At 61.5% G+C, this 16,088-nt stretch overlaps 1 protein-coding gene across 3 annotated transcripts; it reads right to left on the bottom strand.

The window, feature by feature from the left end:
- Positions 1-4,647: 4,647 nt before the first annotated feature.
- SH2D2A (SH2 domain containing 2A) lies at positions 4,648-15,450 on the bottom strand. Of its 3 annotated transcripts, none has more exons than XM_030302786.2 (9): positions 15,324-15,450; positions 14,650-14,810; positions 13,755-13,936; positions 12,783-12,872; positions 12,474-12,642; positions 7,832-7,975; positions 7,329-7,634; positions 5,639-5,810; positions 4,648-5,148 (listed from the first exon to the last, which is right to left on the bottom strand). In XM_030302786.2, the coding sequence occupies exons 1-8, from the start codon at positions 15,355-15,357 to the stop codon at positions 5,643-5,645; spliced, it is 1,254 nt and encodes a 417-aa protein (XP_030158646.1). In that variant the 5' UTR covers positions 15,358-15,450; the 3' UTR covers positions 4,648-5,148; positions 5,639-5,642. The 3 variants fall into 3 exon arrangements, with proteins under 3 accessions (XP_030158646.1, XP_030158645.1, XP_030158647.1); XM_030302785.2 differs by having other exon boundaries at positions 4,648-5,031; XM_030302787.2 differs by having other exon boundaries at positions 4,648-5,031; positions 7,832-7,972.
- Between the last annotated feature and the right edge of the window lie 638 nt (positions 15,451-16,088).

The following is a 16,088-nucleotide window of genomic DNA, read 5'->3' as shown; positions in this document are numbered from 1 at the left end:
TCATGATTGCCTTGCTTTTCTCCCCTGGGCCCACCGTCTAAACTGGGCTCGTGGCCATCGAAGACCCTGGAGGCATGCCTACGACTTCGTATGGGGCGGGGGCCTCTGGTCCCAGATCTGGAAAGTATCGCTGATCTCCGGTGTCTCTGGAGACTAGAGGAGGTCGAGGAGGTCCTTCCTGTGACGTGAAAGAGTCTCTTCACATCAGTTTCGGTCCAGCAGGAGGTGAAGTGGTGAATGTCCCTGGAAAGGACTCACGACACCAGTTGCCATTGGCCATGAACGGCTTGGAAGCTTTGTGTGGAGCTTGGGGGCCAGGCAGGTCTCCTTGGGGACTTCTGGACCCCTAGCTTTTTGCTAGAGAGGGAGGAGTGGTTGGGGGAGGGAGGCGGCAGGGTCACGGACTTGGGTTGGCGGTTCTGCACTGGGATGCCACGTGCAGCAAGACCGGTGGCCTGATTCCTCCTCTGCGGGGCAGGGTTCAGGCAGGGGCGGGAGGCCCACGTCTGTCCCGGGACCGTGCGTCCTGCGGCCACTACCGGAGCGGGGTGCTGGGGGTGCCGGGGCTCCGGCCGCACTTGACTGCAGCGGCTTCCCGATACCAGGGCGTCGAGAAGAGCCCTGAAGGGAGTGGCCCTGGTGCCGGGCCGTTGGAGAAGCTCGCGTTTGACAGTCCCGGTGACAGACGGGAAGGTGAAGGTTACGGCCAAGGGGTCATTTGGAGCGTGTGGCGGCGTGGGGACCCGGGCGTGAGAAGGAAGAGGCGGGAGGGAGGGTCTCCCCGAGCTCGCGCTCTTGCGTGTTGGGTAAGTTGAGGAGTCTGTTTCTCATTAAGTACGGCGGAGGGTTTCGTCACTTACAGGAAAACCACCCACTTATCTGAAATCTGACCTACTTGGGGCTGGAGCCAGACAGGGCTCCTGCATCCCATGGGGACACTGGGGCTACAGCTGCCCGTGGCGGTGCCTCCAGCCGTCTTCAGGAAGGGGCATCAACCCACCGGCACTCCACTGCGGAGGCCGCGGGACCTGGGCCGAGGCCACTCGCCGGGGTATCTGAGGTGGTCACCTGGGTCGACAGGCCCCGAAGTCTGAGATCCCGAGTCCAAAGCTTTGTCTTCTGTACCCGATGTGCTGCCTGCACATGCAGCCCGGCCTCCTGGCCTGCCGCACCCCTGGGACCCTGACACGGGGGGCTGCGTCGTGACCGAGATGCGGGGGCTCTGGGCTGGGAGGCAGGATGTGGCCCTTAGGGAGGGTCCTGGTGTATTCTGGAAGTGGATGGATTTAGGCCTGTTGTCTGTAAGGCTCTTACCTCCCACCTCAGTTCTCTGCAGATAGTCTTGGGCCAGTTTTTAAATTTTTTATTACTTAAAACAAAATTTTTTAATGTTTATTTTAGAGAGGGAGAGAGAGAGAGAGACAGAGTGTGAGTGGGCAAGGGGTAGAGAGAGGGAGACACAGAATCCGAAGCAGGCTCCAGGCTCCCAGCTGTCAGCACAGAGCCTGATGCGGGGCTCGAACTCATGAACCCTGAGATCATTACCTGAGCTGAAGTCAGACGCTTAACTGACTGAACCACCCAGACGCCCCTATTATTTTTTTAATATTTATTTATTTTGAGAGAGTGCAAGTGATAGAGTGGGGGAGGGGCAGAGAGAGGGAGAGAGAATCCCAAGCAGGCTCCATACTGTCCATACAGAGCCCCACACAGGGCTCGAACTCATGAACCGTGAGATCATGAACGGAAATGAAGAGTTGGACGCTTAACCAACTGAGCCACCGAGGCGCCCTTTGGGCCACGTCTTTTAAACCCACTTTTTAGTCCTACCACTGATGACCTTTCATTTGGTGGTTGGGATTTCCTGGTCACCATGAGAAATACTGACAGGTTAGAAACAGTCCTCACCTGGGAAGGCTTCCTGCAGGCAGTAGCCTCGAGTTCTGATGAATAAACGGGAGGAGGGCAAAGGCTTTGGTCTGAGTGGCTCCAGACAGGCCCCGGGGGGCCACCAGAGCCGCCGGGGCTAAGCCCGGGGTGCAGTGTCGGACGGAGCAGGGGAGCAGAGCCCAGGAAGCTCAAGTCCTTGACCACCAGCAGCTGCGGGGCGCTGGGCGGCAGGGGTGCGGAGGCCGTGCGGCAGGTGGAGGGGCTGCAGGAAGCCCTGTGGGGCCTGGGGCGGCCGCAGGGTTGCCGGAGCGCTCTGTGCTCCTGGCCTTGCTGACCTCCCCTTCCTCTGCCACCAGGGGGCAGACGTTCTAGGGCTGTCGGGGTAGTGGGGGGTGGGGCTCAGCGGTGACGCCACTGGCCCTCCCTGGCGGGGGTGGGGGGGGCGGTGCTGTGCTGTGGCCCAGGACCCAGGAGGTCGTGGTGGTGACCTCCACTCACCCCCTGCCCCGCTGCCAGTTCCCGGCACCTTAGTGAGCGGGTTCTGGGTTAGCTGAGGGAGCAGACAGGAGGACAGGGAGGGTCCGGAGAGCCGCCGGGTCTGCCCTGGGGCCGAAAGGGCCGGAGGGGAAGGCTGTGCCCTCTGCTGGGATCCCAGCGAGGCCTGATGGAGGCTGCGGGGCCTGAGTGAATGTCCTCTCAACTCTGGGTGGACTGAGCCAGAGGCGGCCCTGTATGGAGGGGGGCGGGAGGATGGGGTGACTGGGGAGGTGCCCTTCCCCTGTGGTGCCAGCGTCTCCGGCAAGGGGGGGGGCAACTGCTTCAGGAATCGCCCCCCCTCCTTCCCTGCACAAGGCCTCTCCATCCCCAGGCCTCAGCGCAGGAGTGGAGTGAGCAGGATGAGCAGGGGTGCCGGTCCTGGTGAGCCGGGGAGGCTTCCCCACCTTCTTCAGGGCCGAGCCTGCAGCGGGAGCCCCTGGGAGGACAGGGACCTTATCTGCTGACCCGGGAGGGGCCCCTGATACAAGGGGAGCACTGGATCAGGATAGGAGGATCTGGGTGTGACGGCCTCCAGCTCCCTGTCACCTCCCCTCTCTAGACCTCACTTTCCTATTGGGTTGAACCAAAACAAAACCAAACCACCCCAAACCCAACAAACAGCAAACAAACAGAAACCAGCCACAAAGGGCCTGGCTTCCCCGGGGCCCGGGCAGTCCTGCCTCACTGCGCCCTTCTCTTGCACGGCCTCATCCTGACGCAGCCTCGCCTGCAAACAGGGAAGCATTCTCTCCATTTCGAAAGGCTGCCTCGCCACCAGCCAGCACAGGACCCAGGCCACCAGCCAGCTCGCACAGAGACCCAGGGTTCTCCCCACGTCCGCCTTAGGGATCCTCCCACCCCACCTGCTGAGGGAGGGCGAGCTCCGCAGGGGCCCGCCCTGTCCCCTCTTGCTTTGTTCCTTCAGGGACACCCGGGGGGTCACTAGGCATTTCTGCTCCCCCCCCCCCCGCACCCGTCACCCTGGACATTCAGACTCAACTTTTGACTTCCAGTTCCTGTTGTGCAGTGAGCCTCCCCTCCTTCTGCGGCCTCCCCCAGTGCGGGGCTCCCCCAGCCCCGGAGTCAGCCAGAAGCCCTCTCCCTACCCCCCCCACCCCGGAGTTTAATCCAAGACCTTTCTTGCCCTTTCAGCCTCCCTCCCAGATTTCGGCAAAGCCATCTGCTCCCTGCCCTCCCCTCCCCTCCCTCGGCATCTCTCCCCCTGCTCTGGAGAGGCACAGACAGAAGGGAGTGGAACCCCAACCCTGTTGACTCAGCAACAGAAGCTCTCCTTAAGCTGATTAGCACTGGCTGCAAAGGGGGAGAATTCACCAGTCACCGGAGGTGGTGCCCGTGCCAGGCTGGGGGGCGGGGGTGGGGTGTGGCTGCGGCAGGCGGCGCCCAGGCCTAGGGAGCACCGCTTTGGGGACGGGTCTGGGGGGTTTCTGGGCCCCTGGCAGGTGGTGGGGGGGGGCGGTGGGGCCTTTGGCGGGAGGAGGGACCCTGATGGGCACTGTCTTGACTAAACTCCCATAGGAATGAGTGTAAGAACGGCTGCCTCGGTGGGACCCCGGAGTCCCCAGAGCCCTGCCTCAGAGGGCCCTCAGTCTGAGAGAAGAACGTGGCCTGCGGCAGATTCCTCCAGGAGGCTGAAGCCCAGGGTGTGGAGCCGTGCAGGGGCAGAGGGCAGAGGGAGAGGGACGGAGTGGGTCTGGGTGGGGAGGTGGAGTGGAGAGGAAGCCTCACAAGAGGGCAGGGGACAGGATGGGGTCCTGACTGAGGCAAGGCCCGAGCCCAAGAGGCTGGGAAGACAAGAGATCCTTAGAGCCACTGCAGGGCCCCCCATCCTCCTAAGGGGCTCACATCACAGGTCACCAACGCACGCTCCCCTCCCCAGGCCTGTGCTTGGCAGGGGGGCTGGGGAAGGGGGTACAGGGCCTACCCCTCAACCGCTCTCCCCCCTGCCCCCCTTTATTTCCTGGCACCCCCCAAGTGACGCAGCCACCCCTCTGCCCCTGGCTACCTGCCCGGCCCTGCTAAGAACAAAACACTCCGTGGGCCCTTACCCGGGAGTCTCCCGGCCCCCCGATTTGTGACCCTTGCCCGGGTGTCTCTCAACCCCCAGACCCACTCCCCCCCACTGCAGTGGTGCTCGAACCACCTGCCCTCCACAATAGGACAGAGAGGGAGCCCGAGACAGACAGAAGGAGCGTGCGCTACTTGGATCCCTGTGGGGAGAGGTGGTTGGCGATGATTTATTAGCCAGACAAGAATCAACAAACAAGTTCTAACATCTGTTCTCGCCAAACCATTCCTCAGACAACAGCAGCATTGGACCAGGGCCCAGACCTCAAAGGCTCAGAGGGCCAAGGAAATCAGACTCCAGGAGAAGCCAGGCAGCGGGAGGCAGCGGGCGGCAGCGGCCGCCCTTGCCCAGCGGCCTCGCCCACTTCCGCAGAGGACCACCCATCACTGAGATCACTGAGCCACCGGATTCTCAGGGACTCTGGGGAGGGAACCAGTGGGTGTGCCCCTACGAGGAAGGGACTTCGCCATCTGCTCCTCTGAACTCCAGGCTTCTTTGCAGGGCGGAGGGGGGCAGACCTGTCCAGGGAACATGGCTAAGCTGCGATTTGGGGGAGGGAGCCGGCACCCAGGCCCCCATGCAGTGGAATTCTCAGAGTAGCCAGGTTTCCCATCTGAGGAAATCTCTGACATTTCCTGTGGAAAAGAGTTAGTGCATGTGGGGTAAGAAACAGAGTGCAAAACGGGGTAACTAGGAAGCCTGGGTTCTGGGCCTTGGCCTCGGCCAAGTCGCTATCCCTCTCTGGCTTTGTCTCCTCATCTGCGCAGTGAGGAACTTGGCCCAGATTTGTAAGGGCAGAGGAGACACTGCTCCTGCCTCCCTGCCCGTAGCAGACATCGCTAATCAATCACGGTGCCCTTTTCTGCTGAGTGCAGACCTGACCTTAGCATCCTTCCCAACGTGGTGCCCTAGGCAGCCACGACCAATGGATTGCAGTTGGCACGCAAGATGACACCATTCTGCCATCTTTGCGATAGATGGTGGCTGAGGCCCTCTCTGGCTCTGATCGCCCACGGTGTGTTCCGTGCACATTTCCTGAGAAGGTGTGTTCCGTGCACACGTGCCCCGCGTGCAAAGGTCTCTGGACCTGGGGTCGCGGGTTGTCCTCCCCCGGCGCAGACTCACCGGGCTACTGAGGGGGCCCCAGGGGAAGCAACGCCTGGCTTCTGTCCTCCGTCCTCTGTCTAGAAAGCTTGTGGGGGAGGGTGTGCCCCCAGCGGGGCAGGGTCTGGTGGGGCACGAAAGGGCCTTGTCCGGTCACAGAGTTCTCAGAATGCAGTTGCTGGCCGGCTGGATTCTGCGGAGAAAAGGGCGATCCCAAGGTCACACCCTCTACCCTCCGCCTCTCAGGCTCACCTGAAGCCTCAAGGGCTATCGTCTGGTCGTCTGGTCGGAACAGATGTTGGCCTGCGGAGAAGAGGCTCTCACGCCCTCTCATTCCTTCGGCAACCATTTCCTGAGCACCTGCTCTGTGCCAGGCACTGTGCTGGGAGCTGAGGACACAGCTGAGTGAGTGCCAGCCCCTGCCCTCAGGGAGCGTGCACTCTGGGGGGGGAAGAGGGGAGACAGCTTCCCAGGTGATGAGTGGCAGGTGCTGGAAGGCACAGTGGATGCCCCTGTAGAGGGGTCAGGGAAGTGCGTAGGAGGCAGCAGGCCAGCTGGCCGGAAGCATGGCCAGGTCTGAGGCGGGAATAGCTCTGGAGGTCCGCAGCAGCTGGTGGGAAGGCTGAGGAGGAGGTCCCCTGTTCCGCCAGTGTGGAGGGCCACACGGACTGATTAAGCAAGACCCTTCTGGCTTCCTTGGGGCAGAGTGGATCGGAAGTGGCAGGGTTGGTGGTTAGACCAGTTAAGAAGCTCTTGGAAGATCGTGATGAGGGGCGATGGGGCTGAAACTGGGGAAAGGGACCCAGCAGGAATCCGTGGCTTATAAGGAGTAGTGGTGTGGAGGGGGTGTCTAGGGAAGCCCTGGGATCCTGGCCTGGACAGTCGGGAGGCTGGAGAGTCATGGGTCCGATGGGAAGTATAGGAGGGCCAATCTGGGGAGAAGGGTGAGAGCCGGTTGCTATGCTGAGTTCAGGAGGCCGTGGGGCTCTTGGGGGCTGAGCAGGAGCACCCCCCGTGGGGGATTCAGGGGGGGGGGTACAGGCTCAAGGGCTGAGGCAGGCCTGGGGCACCAGCAGGGAGGGTGGGGAGGGGCCTGTGGAGGGGGCAGAGGCCCAGGTCGGAGTGGCCGGAGTGGCCGGAAGGTCTAACACCGCCCTGGACTGAGACCCCCAGAGAAGGCAGGGAGGTGGGGGAGGGAGGAGGGAGAGAGGGGTGTGTGGAGGGGCAGGGGTGCAGGTGGCCCTCCCCAGAGCTCCCTCTGAATTGACACCAGGGACTCAGAATGGCAGGGCTGGGGGGGCTGGGGGGAGGGAGCCTGGGCCGGAGAGGCCCGAGTTCCAACCAGGATGACGACCGGATGATGGTTGGAGTCAAGATTCGGGGCACAGTGGGGAACACGTGGGAGGCACTGGGTGGGTGAGACAGGCAGGCTGGGGGTGGGGTGGAGGGCGGGAAGGCTAGGCGGGGCCCGAGCCCCTATTTCCTCCGAGAAGTGGAGGGGTTGACAAAGGGGACGCCGTCCCGGTAGGAGCCACTTCTGGGCCTGGGAAAGGGCCGCTGGCAGCCCCAGCCTCTGCCTTTCCCCCGTCGCCTGAGGCCTCTGACTTCACCCTGACCCCGGCATCCACCTGAGCACCTTTGCCACCGTCCTCAGTCTGGTTTTCGGGCGCCCCCGCCCCCTGCGGCCCGCCTTCTCCGGGCACCCCTTTACCTGGTTTCGGGGAACAGGCCTGGAGCGGCACTTCCGCAGGGCAGGGTGCGCGAGGGCGCAGGGCGGGCCCCCAGCCCCCGGCGCCAGCTGCACCTCCACCTCGGCATAGACGTTGCCGGGGGCCTCCCCGGGGCTCCCCCGGCCCATGGCGTAGAAGGCGATGGGTTCGTCAGGCTCGTGGTAGATGCGGTTGGAGGGCTTGGGGGGCGGGGCCGGGCGGGGCCTCGGGGCCGGGCTTGTGTAGACTTCGGGGGGCAGCTGAGGCTTGGCGGGCACGGGAGGCTTGGGCCTGGGCGGCTGGGGAGGCTGGGAGAGAAGGCCAGGCCGCGGTGGGGTGGGAGGGGGGAGGGGGCGTTAGAGCAACCCAGGCGGGCGGAGGCTGGGGCCCGAGTCCCAGCCTGGGCCCTGCAGGCCCCGCCCACAGCCGCGGGCCCCGCCCCCACGCCGCTCCCTTCCCTTGCCCCGACCCCCCCTTCCCCTGGGGCACCCCTCCAGCGCAGTACCTCCTTCCGCTCCCCGGCGCCCTCCTTCTGCGTGGGGCCTGCGTTCAGCGACTTTTTGAGGATGGTGCTGTACTGAGGGTGGATTTTTGTTCCCGAGTCTGGCATTTCAAGGCTTAGGGAGAGTCCTGCAGGCTCAAGAGTCTGCTGGGAAAGAAGGAGACCTCAGGGACTCGGTGCCCGAGGGATGGCGGGCTGGTGGGTGGGCGGGTGCTAGTGGAGGATGTGGGGGGGAGGGGCACAGAAATTTGGGTGGCTGGGTTCCCTGGGTGAGGAACAGGGAATGGAGATGGCAAGGGGTCCAACAGGGGGAAAGTAGCTTTGGTCACGGGTTGTATCTGGCATTGACGTTAACTCTGCGTGGAACGCAGGGCCAGGCCCGTCTCCGTTTGTGCCTGTGGTTGCAAAAATGCAACAAGGCTTTACAAGTCTTTAGCCTGAAAATTTCCAACCCGGGGACAGATCTCCAAGACTGCCATGCCTGTGTTTATTCTGCAGGTGTCGGAGGAGTACTTTATGGAGGTTTAAGCTATGTATTTTAGGGGCAGGGAGACCGCCTCCAGGGAGATGCGTCTTACTGTGGGAAGGTTCCCTCCCATGGCAGCTGTGCTTTAGCTCAGCAATTCAGCCCTGGGTGCATAAGAGCCCGGGCTCTCCTCATGCCCACGGCTTTGAGAGGCTTAGGCCACAGCTTGTCTCATGCTTCTGCAATCCACCAAGTGCGTGTTCAAGCGCTGCAGGCTTCAAGGATCCACATCAGAATCCCCCTTCCCTGCCTCGGCCCCCTCCTCTCTCTGCATTCCCTTTATGACTAAAAAGCGGCACCCCCACCCTGCTGCTGGGACAGCATTTTGGGAGCCAGCACCCCCCACACCTAACGGAGCACGGGCCTTGCTCCTTCCACGGCCTCAGCATCTCCGCATGTGCGCCCCTCTCTGCATGCCGCAGCCACTCACCAGCTCCGGCCTCCCAGGTCCTGCCCTGTCTCATCTTGCCCTGCCAACCCATTCTTCTCTCCGAGGGCAGCCTGAGCTAAAGAAGTCCCCCCCCCCCCGCCCCGGGGCAATCCTTCGGTGGCCACCTGTCACTCCCAGATAAAGTCCAAAGTCCGAGGGGCGCCTGGGTGGCGCAGTCGGTTAAGCGTCCGACATCAGCCAGGTCACGATCTCGCGGTCCGTGAGTTCGAGCCCCGCGTCGGGCTCTGGGCTGATGGCTCGGAGCCTGGAGCCTGTTTCCGTTTCTGTGTCTCCCTCTCTCTCTGCCCCTCCCCCGTTCATGCTCTGTCTCTCTCTGTCCCAAAAATAAAATGTAAAAAAAAAAAAAATCCAAAGTCCAGAGAACGGGAGTGCCGGTGGGTGGTTCGGTTCCTAGAGCTCTGCCTTTGGCTCCTCAGCTTCCGCTGGCTCCCTCACCTCCAGACTTGCCTGCACCCTGTTCCCACTGCTGGGGGTCACGGCCTCTGCCATTCCCCGTGAAGTTCCACACAGGACTTGACCGCCCGGCGCAGGCCCATGGGGCACACTTCCTTGAACTGACTCCAGTCGGGGCCCCGAGAAACTGTGTCCAGGCCACCAGGGAGCTCCTTCTAAGTCCAGTGGTCAACATGGGACCCACCTGCACGGCTCTTCCTTGAGACGTTTTCTTTGCTTGGCCTCCAGTGCATCACACGCCCCTGGTCCCCCCACCCCCCCACCCCCCGTCTCTCCATCTCAATTTTCTTTGTAGCTTTGCCCTCATCTGTGCAAGCTCTAAGTGCTGGAGACTGGGTATTCCTTTCTTTTCCACCTCTGCTCATTCTCTAGTGAGATTTCACCCTTCCTGACGGCTTTATTTGTTTATTTTAATATTTAAAACATTTATTTCTGGGGCGCCTGCGGGGCTCAGTCAGTTGAGCGTCCGACTTTGGCTCAGGTCACGATCTCGAGATCTGTGGGTTCGAGCCCTGCGTCGGTCTCTGTGCCGAGCCTGGAGCCTGCTTCGGATTCTGTGTTTGTGTCTCTCTCTCTCTGCCCCTCCCCTCCTCTCTCTTTCTCAAGTAAGTAAACATTAAAAAAATCATAAGAAAAAGGTTAATTCTTTTGAGAGAGTGAGCAAGCATGAGAGTGCCAGTGGGGAGAGGCAGAGAGAGGGAGAGAGAATCTCAGGCAGGCTCCACCCTGTCACTACAAGCTTGACTCAGGCTTGATCTCAGTGACTCCATGAGATCCTGACTTGAGCTGAAATCAAAGAGTTGGATGCCTAACCTCCTGAGCCACCCAGGCGCCCCCTGAAGGCTTTTTGAATCAGTCCTTCTAGATGCTGATGAATCCCAGGTGTTTATCTCCAGCCCAGACCTCTGTCCCAAACTCTGGACCCACGTATTTCAACCACCTACTCGGTATCCCCATTTTTTAAAGTTTTTTAAAAAAATGTTTAATGTTTATTTTTGAGAGAGAGAGAATGTGAACAGGGGAGGGGCAGACAGAGAGGAAGACATAGAATTTGAAGCAGGTTCCAGGCTCTGAGCAGTCAGCACAGAGACCGATGCGGGGCTCGAACTCACGGACTGCGAAATCATGACCTGAGCCGAAGTCGGCCGCTTAACTGACTGAGCCACCCAGGCGCCCCCCCTCCCCATTTTTTTAAAGTAAACTTAGGGGCGCCTGGGTGGCGCAGTCGGTTAAGCGTCCGACTTCAGCCAGGTCACGATCTCGCGGTCCGTGAGTTCGAGCCCCGCGTCGGGCTCTGGGCTGATGGCTCAGAGCCTGGAGCCTGTTTCAGATTCTGTGTCTCCCTCTCTCTGCCCCTCCCCCGTTCATGCTCTGTCTCTCTCTGTCCCAAAAATAAATAAACGTTGAAAAAAAAATTAAAAAAAAAAATAAATAAAGTAAACTTGGGGCGCCTGGGTGGCTCAGTCGGTTAAGTGGCCGACTTCGGCTCAGGTCATGATTTCGCAGTCCGTGAGTTCAAGCCCCGCGTCGGGCTCTGTGCTGACAGCTCAGCGCCTGGAACCTGCTTCAAATTCTATGTCTCCCTCTCTCTCTCTGACCCTCCCCCGTTCATGCTCTGTCTCTCTCTGTCTCAAAAATAAATAAACGTTAAAAATTAAAAAAAAAAAATAAAGTAAACTCTATGCCCAACGTGAGGCTCGGACTCGACCCCAAGACCAAGAGTCACAAGCTCCACTGACTGAGCCGGCCAGGCGCCCCTCCACATCCCCATTTGGATGTAGATCAAGGTCTCAAACTGTGCAGGTGGAACTGAACTCCTACTCTGCCCCGCCTCTCGGGGTTTGCTCAGAGACAACGCAGGCTTCTCTCGCTCCCCAACCAATCCTGCAAAAACTGTCAACTCCACCTTCAAAACGTACCCTGCATTCTGCCTCCTCACCCCTCAGCCTCTTACCCCCCTCATCCAGGCTGCCCTCAGCTCATCTGAAGGATTGTAGTGGCCTCCGTCTGGTCCCCGAATACCACCCCCCCAAACTTGCCAGCTCGTGTCACTCCTCAGGTTGTAACTGTTCGGTGCCACCTCACCTCTCTCAGCATAAAATCCGAAATCCGTATGAGAGTCTGCAGGGCCCCCTTCTTTCACTTCTCTGGTCTCACCTCCTACCTCACTGACTGTTCTCACTCTTCCTCACACACATCAGGCATCCTCCTACCTCAGGGCCTTTGCACCTGCTGTTCCTTCTGCCTAGCATGTTTTCCCTCTAGTTGTCTGCATGGCTCCTTCCCTTACTTCATCCAGGCCCCATTCAAATGTCCCCTTACCAGAGCCGCCTGACCTGATGTCCCTCTGTAAAATAGCCCCCACCCTGTTACGCCCTGTCTTTTTTTTTTAAATAAAAAAAATTATTAATGTGTATTTATTTTTTTTCGAAAGAGAGAGAGATAGAAAGAGGGGTAGAGAGAGAGGGAGACACAGAATCCGAAGCAGGCTGCGGGCCCCGAGCTGTCAGCCCAGAGCCTGACACGGGGCTCAAACCCACAAACCGCGAGCGAGATCATGACCTGAGCCCAAGTTGGACACTTAACCGACTGAGCCCCCCAGGTCCCCCTGCTGCTTGTCTTCTTGGCATGCATTTCTCCTACTGGACATATTATGGATGATCTGTTTCTCTGTCCTATGTGATGACTATCTCCTCGCTAGACTGGAAGTTCCAGAAGGCAGGGCCGTTTTGGTCACTTTGTTTCTGCTGGATTTTTCTGCTGGGTTCCCGGTGCCCAGGCCGCGGCCTGGCACACGGTGGTCCCCGGAACTGCCTGAGCCCCCTCAGGGAGGCACTCCCTGACACGGTCCCCCCCAAGTGAGCCCAGGATCACCCCACTCTGCATGTCCCCTCTCATCGCACCCGATTGCTGTGGTGTAGCCGTCCTTGCTGCTGCTAAGTGAGCTTTGTGGGTTTGAGGCCCTTCTGCCTTGTCCATGGTTCTATTTTCAGGGCCTGTGAGCAGCTGGTGCAAGCCAGGAGCTCAGTAAATAGGCCCTTGACAACACCAAGGACCCCTGTGCCTGCTGTCCCTCGGGGACCCTCCTCCAGCACTCATCCTTCTCCAAGGGATTCCCCGGGACGCATGTGGGCAAAGGACCTATGGCTGGGTCGTGGGTCCCGAGGAGGCGGCTCCTGCAGCCTGGGTCCCCCGGGGCCAGGGTCCGGGCGTACCTGGCGGGCCAGGGGTTCGCTGAGCGTCTCCCCGTAGGGGCTGAGCGGGCACACGGTGTAGTGTCGCAGCAGGTCCGGCAGCCGTGCGTGGGCGCTGTCCTCGCCCAGCACCACGTGGCGCCCGTCCCCGAGCTGGGACAGCAGGAAGTGGCGGCAGCAAGTCCGGCTCCTGGCGGGTGCCCGTGGGGTCAGAGCCACCCAGGCCCGGCCTCCCGCCCCTGCCCTCTCCGTCTGACCCGCTCACCCAGCCCGCCCCGCCCCCGCCGAAGCCCCGCCTCTGGGCCACCTGGCGCGAACCCTGCCCTTCACCTGTAAGTCAACACAAAGGTCACGGCGCTCTCGCTGAACCGCACCAAGTAGCATCCCTCAGGCTTGGGCTCCAGCAGCCTCTCGGCCTCCCTGTGGGCGATGGGGGAGACGCTCGTCAGCCTCACACCTGTCTCCGGCTCTCGAGGGCGACCCCGGCCCCCAGCCAAGCAGGCGGAAGTGGCGGGAGAAGGGTGCAGGTGGCAGAGAGGACGCGGCTCTGCTCCCACGCGCCAGGGACTGGAGAAAACGGGCTGGCGTCCCGCCCGGGGCAGGGGGGGGGGGGGGGGGGGGGGGGGAACTCCCGGCCCTGCATCCTCCTCAGGCCTCACCCTGGAGGGCAGCCTGGAGGCGCTGGGGTGGGGTGGTAACAGACTTGTAGGTTTCAATGTTTTTTTAATGTTTATTTTTGAGAGAGAGAGAGAGAGAGAGAGAGCGCGCGCGCCTGCACGAGTGGGGGAGGGGCAGAGAGAGAGGGAGACACAGGCTGAAGTAGGCTCCAGGCTCTGAGCTGTCAGCACAGAGCCTGATGCGGGGCTCGAACTCATGAGCCATGGTGACCTGAGCCCAAGTCAGATGGTTCACCGACTGAGTCACCCAGGCGCCCCCAGACTTGTAGATTTCAGGAGTCACCAGCTGACCTGGAGGAGGCCCCCAAAGATGCAAAGTTGAGAAACTGAGGAGGGAGGGGCTGGGGGGGGGGAGAGAAGGCAGAACAGAGGCTGGAGAGGCTGAGACCCTGGGAGACAGTGGTGGGGGCGGGGGGGGGAACCACGAGGGCAGGAGGCTGAGGCACAAAGTGGGGGGGCTGCAGCCTCTCCAGTGAGCCCCCCCTCCCAGGACAGATGCCCTAGAGAATGGCCTGGGAGCCTCCAGGACTCATCCGTGGACTTGTAGCCTCCATGGACTCCCGACCGCCCGGGGCCCGGCGCACGTCCCGTGCGTCTCGGGGCCGGTTTCCTCCCCGTGACTCACCTCCGGGTGATGAAGCCATGGAACCAGGGGGGGGCTGCCCCGCGCTGCAGGAGCCAGTGGGCCTGGGTCTTCTGGAACCAAGCCCGGGTCTCGGCCTGCAGGGACTGGCCGCCTTCCCCAGGCACCTCTTCAGCCTTCTCAGTGTCTGGGCTGGAGGCAGGCCCTGGGGGTTGAGGACAGGCCTGGAACAGGGGAAGGTTCAAGGAGGACGAAGTAGCCGCGATTAGTGGGCTTTCTCCCGACTCCAGGCCAGCCTCCACTTTCTCATCCTCACCCCTGCTCTCTATCCCCGCTGCCTATTTTATGCTGTGATCGCCCAGAAAGTGCTTCTCAAGGCCTAGCGTAACACTCTCCTTCAGCAACACCCGCTTTGGTTTCCAGAGGGTCTCCTTCCCCTTCCCTCCGGCCCCGAGGGCCTCTCATCCAGTAGCTGGGAGCTGACGGATTGTGCATAAACGGATGTGAGACCTTCGAGAAGACCAGGAAGTCATTCCCTGGCCTGTGGGGGATGAAAGCAGGTGATGCTACTGGCCAACTCAGAGGATGGAAGGAGGGAGGGCTCGGCCTCCTGCAGGAGGGGCTGGGCCGGTCCCCGGGGAGGATTTCCTAATGTCCTGGTGGGTGAGAGGGACTGAGAGAGAGATGCGCCGGGCAGACGGAGGCCACGGCCAGAGACGCGGATGCCTGTTTCCGGGACCCGGTTCCCTGCACCCTGGCCACCTGCGGACTCAGGCCGAGCTTCCCAGGGACAGAGGAACAGTGAGGGGGGAATATAGCGCATGAGCATGACGGAGGTGCTCCCCATCCCCTCTCCCTCCCCCGTCCATGGGTGGCCCCAGGTCACTGGGGGGATGGGAGCCGGTGAGGAAGATGTGTCAGCCTGGCTCCCACTCACCACGGCACGGACAGCGGGGACCCTGGGGCTGGGCTGGGCCTCCTCAGCCTTCGGGGCCCGGAGCCCCGGCCCCTGAGACACGCTCAGGCCGCAGCGGCTCCTGCGGGGCAATTCCACCCTCTGGAAGGTGTTGAAGGCAGCAGCAGGGGCATCGCGACTTCCTGTTAGCGCAAAGAGGGAAGCTGGGGTTTCTCAGCGAGGGCCCTGCGTGCCTCTGACCAGGGATCTGGAGGACGGACGGACGGGGACAGTCATGGGAGCAGAAATGCAGGCGGGACCACAGGGGGTCTCTGAGGTGGGGGAGGGTAGGGAGACAAGGAGGTGCCCACCGGCCAGGGAGACAGGACTGGGAAGCCAGGGGGCCTCCTGATGGTCCGGAAGTGCCACAGTGCTGGGTGGGGGGTGGCGCATCTCCTCAGGGCAGAGCCGTGTCTTTATGGCCCAGGACCGCCTGCCTCCTGGCCCGGGTTCTCCTCTGCACCCGTCCTCTCTAAGAAGCACCCCGTAGACGCTGCTACCTGTGTTCCCCCCCGGGCTGAGTGGACTGGAGCCCCGGCCAAGGAGAGGGGGTTGTGGGCACCCTGCCAGCCGGCCCTGCAGGTTCTGGCCTGGGGACAGCAGGGGTGAGCGGGTCTTGATGTCCCTCCCCTCACGGACCCCGGCCTCGCACTTACCTTGGGGGCATATCTGGGCCAGAGGGGGCTCCATGGGGGCAGCCTGAGAAGGGAGCCCCCGGAGCACGGAATGTGTATGTGCTCCCCGGAGATGTGCACACTCAGCAACTCATCTCCGTCACCCGGCCCCCGACGGCAGGAAATGTCGCCTCACCCACAGCCCTAGCCCTGGCAGGGGACCCACGTCATGGAAAGCCGTAAGACACTTGTCCCTCCCCCGGAAGCCAGGCAGCTGAACCTGGTGGTGGTGTGGCGGTATTTGTGTCATTCTGGGCTTGGGTGTTGGGAGGTCCTTACTGTCGTCTGACCTTGAAACCGCCTGTTTCTTCCTCCACCCCCTCACTCCAGACTGGGACTCCCTTCTCTCTCACTCTCTCTCTCTCTCTCCCTGTCTCTCTCTCAGCTTCTGTTACGAGCAGTGGCAATTGTGGATGTCAACCTCAGCAGGATAAGCTCTAATTAGGTGCCTGGGCTTTGGGCTCCTCGGAGGTTTGTACTCCGGAGTTTGCTCTTAGGACATATGAGTGGAGGGAGGCAGGGCTGCTACGGAAGGATGCGGGTCAGACTTCTGGAAGGACTTTCTGAGGTCATATGGAATCTGCGAGACCGGTGGTGGAGGGGAGGGGCCTGGCTTCACCTTCCAGCAGCTAACGAAGCTGGATTAGGGCCAGACCAGGCCGTCCTGGAGGAGGGAGGAAGACTTTCCTCCAACTCCGCGGGTCGTGATTGCCGGCCACATGGTGATTGCTGGCCACATGGTGAGCT

This window comes from Lynx canadensis, chromosome F1, assembly GCF_007474595.2.
Source record: "Lynx canadensis isolate LIC74 chromosome F1, mLynCan4.pri.v2, whole genome shotgun sequence".
In the NCBI taxonomy this organism is placed as follows: Eukaryota; Metazoa; Chordata; class Mammalia; order Carnivora; family Felidae; genus Lynx; species Lynx canadensis.
Note: the sequence above shows the minus strand (reverse complement) of the source record. Positions and strands in the feature narration are given on the sequence as shown.

Coding starts and splice junctions, on each gene's coding strand:
- SH2D2A (XM_030302786.2), bottom strand. CDS start 15,357: ATGGAGCCCCCTCTGGCCCAGATATGCCCCCAAG. Junction 12,643..12,782: donor ACCTTTGTGTTGACTTACAG/GTGAAGGGCAGG, acceptor GGCACCCGCCAG/GAGCCGGACTTGCTGCCGCC. Junction 7,976..12,473: donor GCGAACCCCTGGCCCGCCAG/GTACGCCCGGAC, acceptor CTTCTTTCCCAG/CAGACTCTTGAGCCTGCAGG.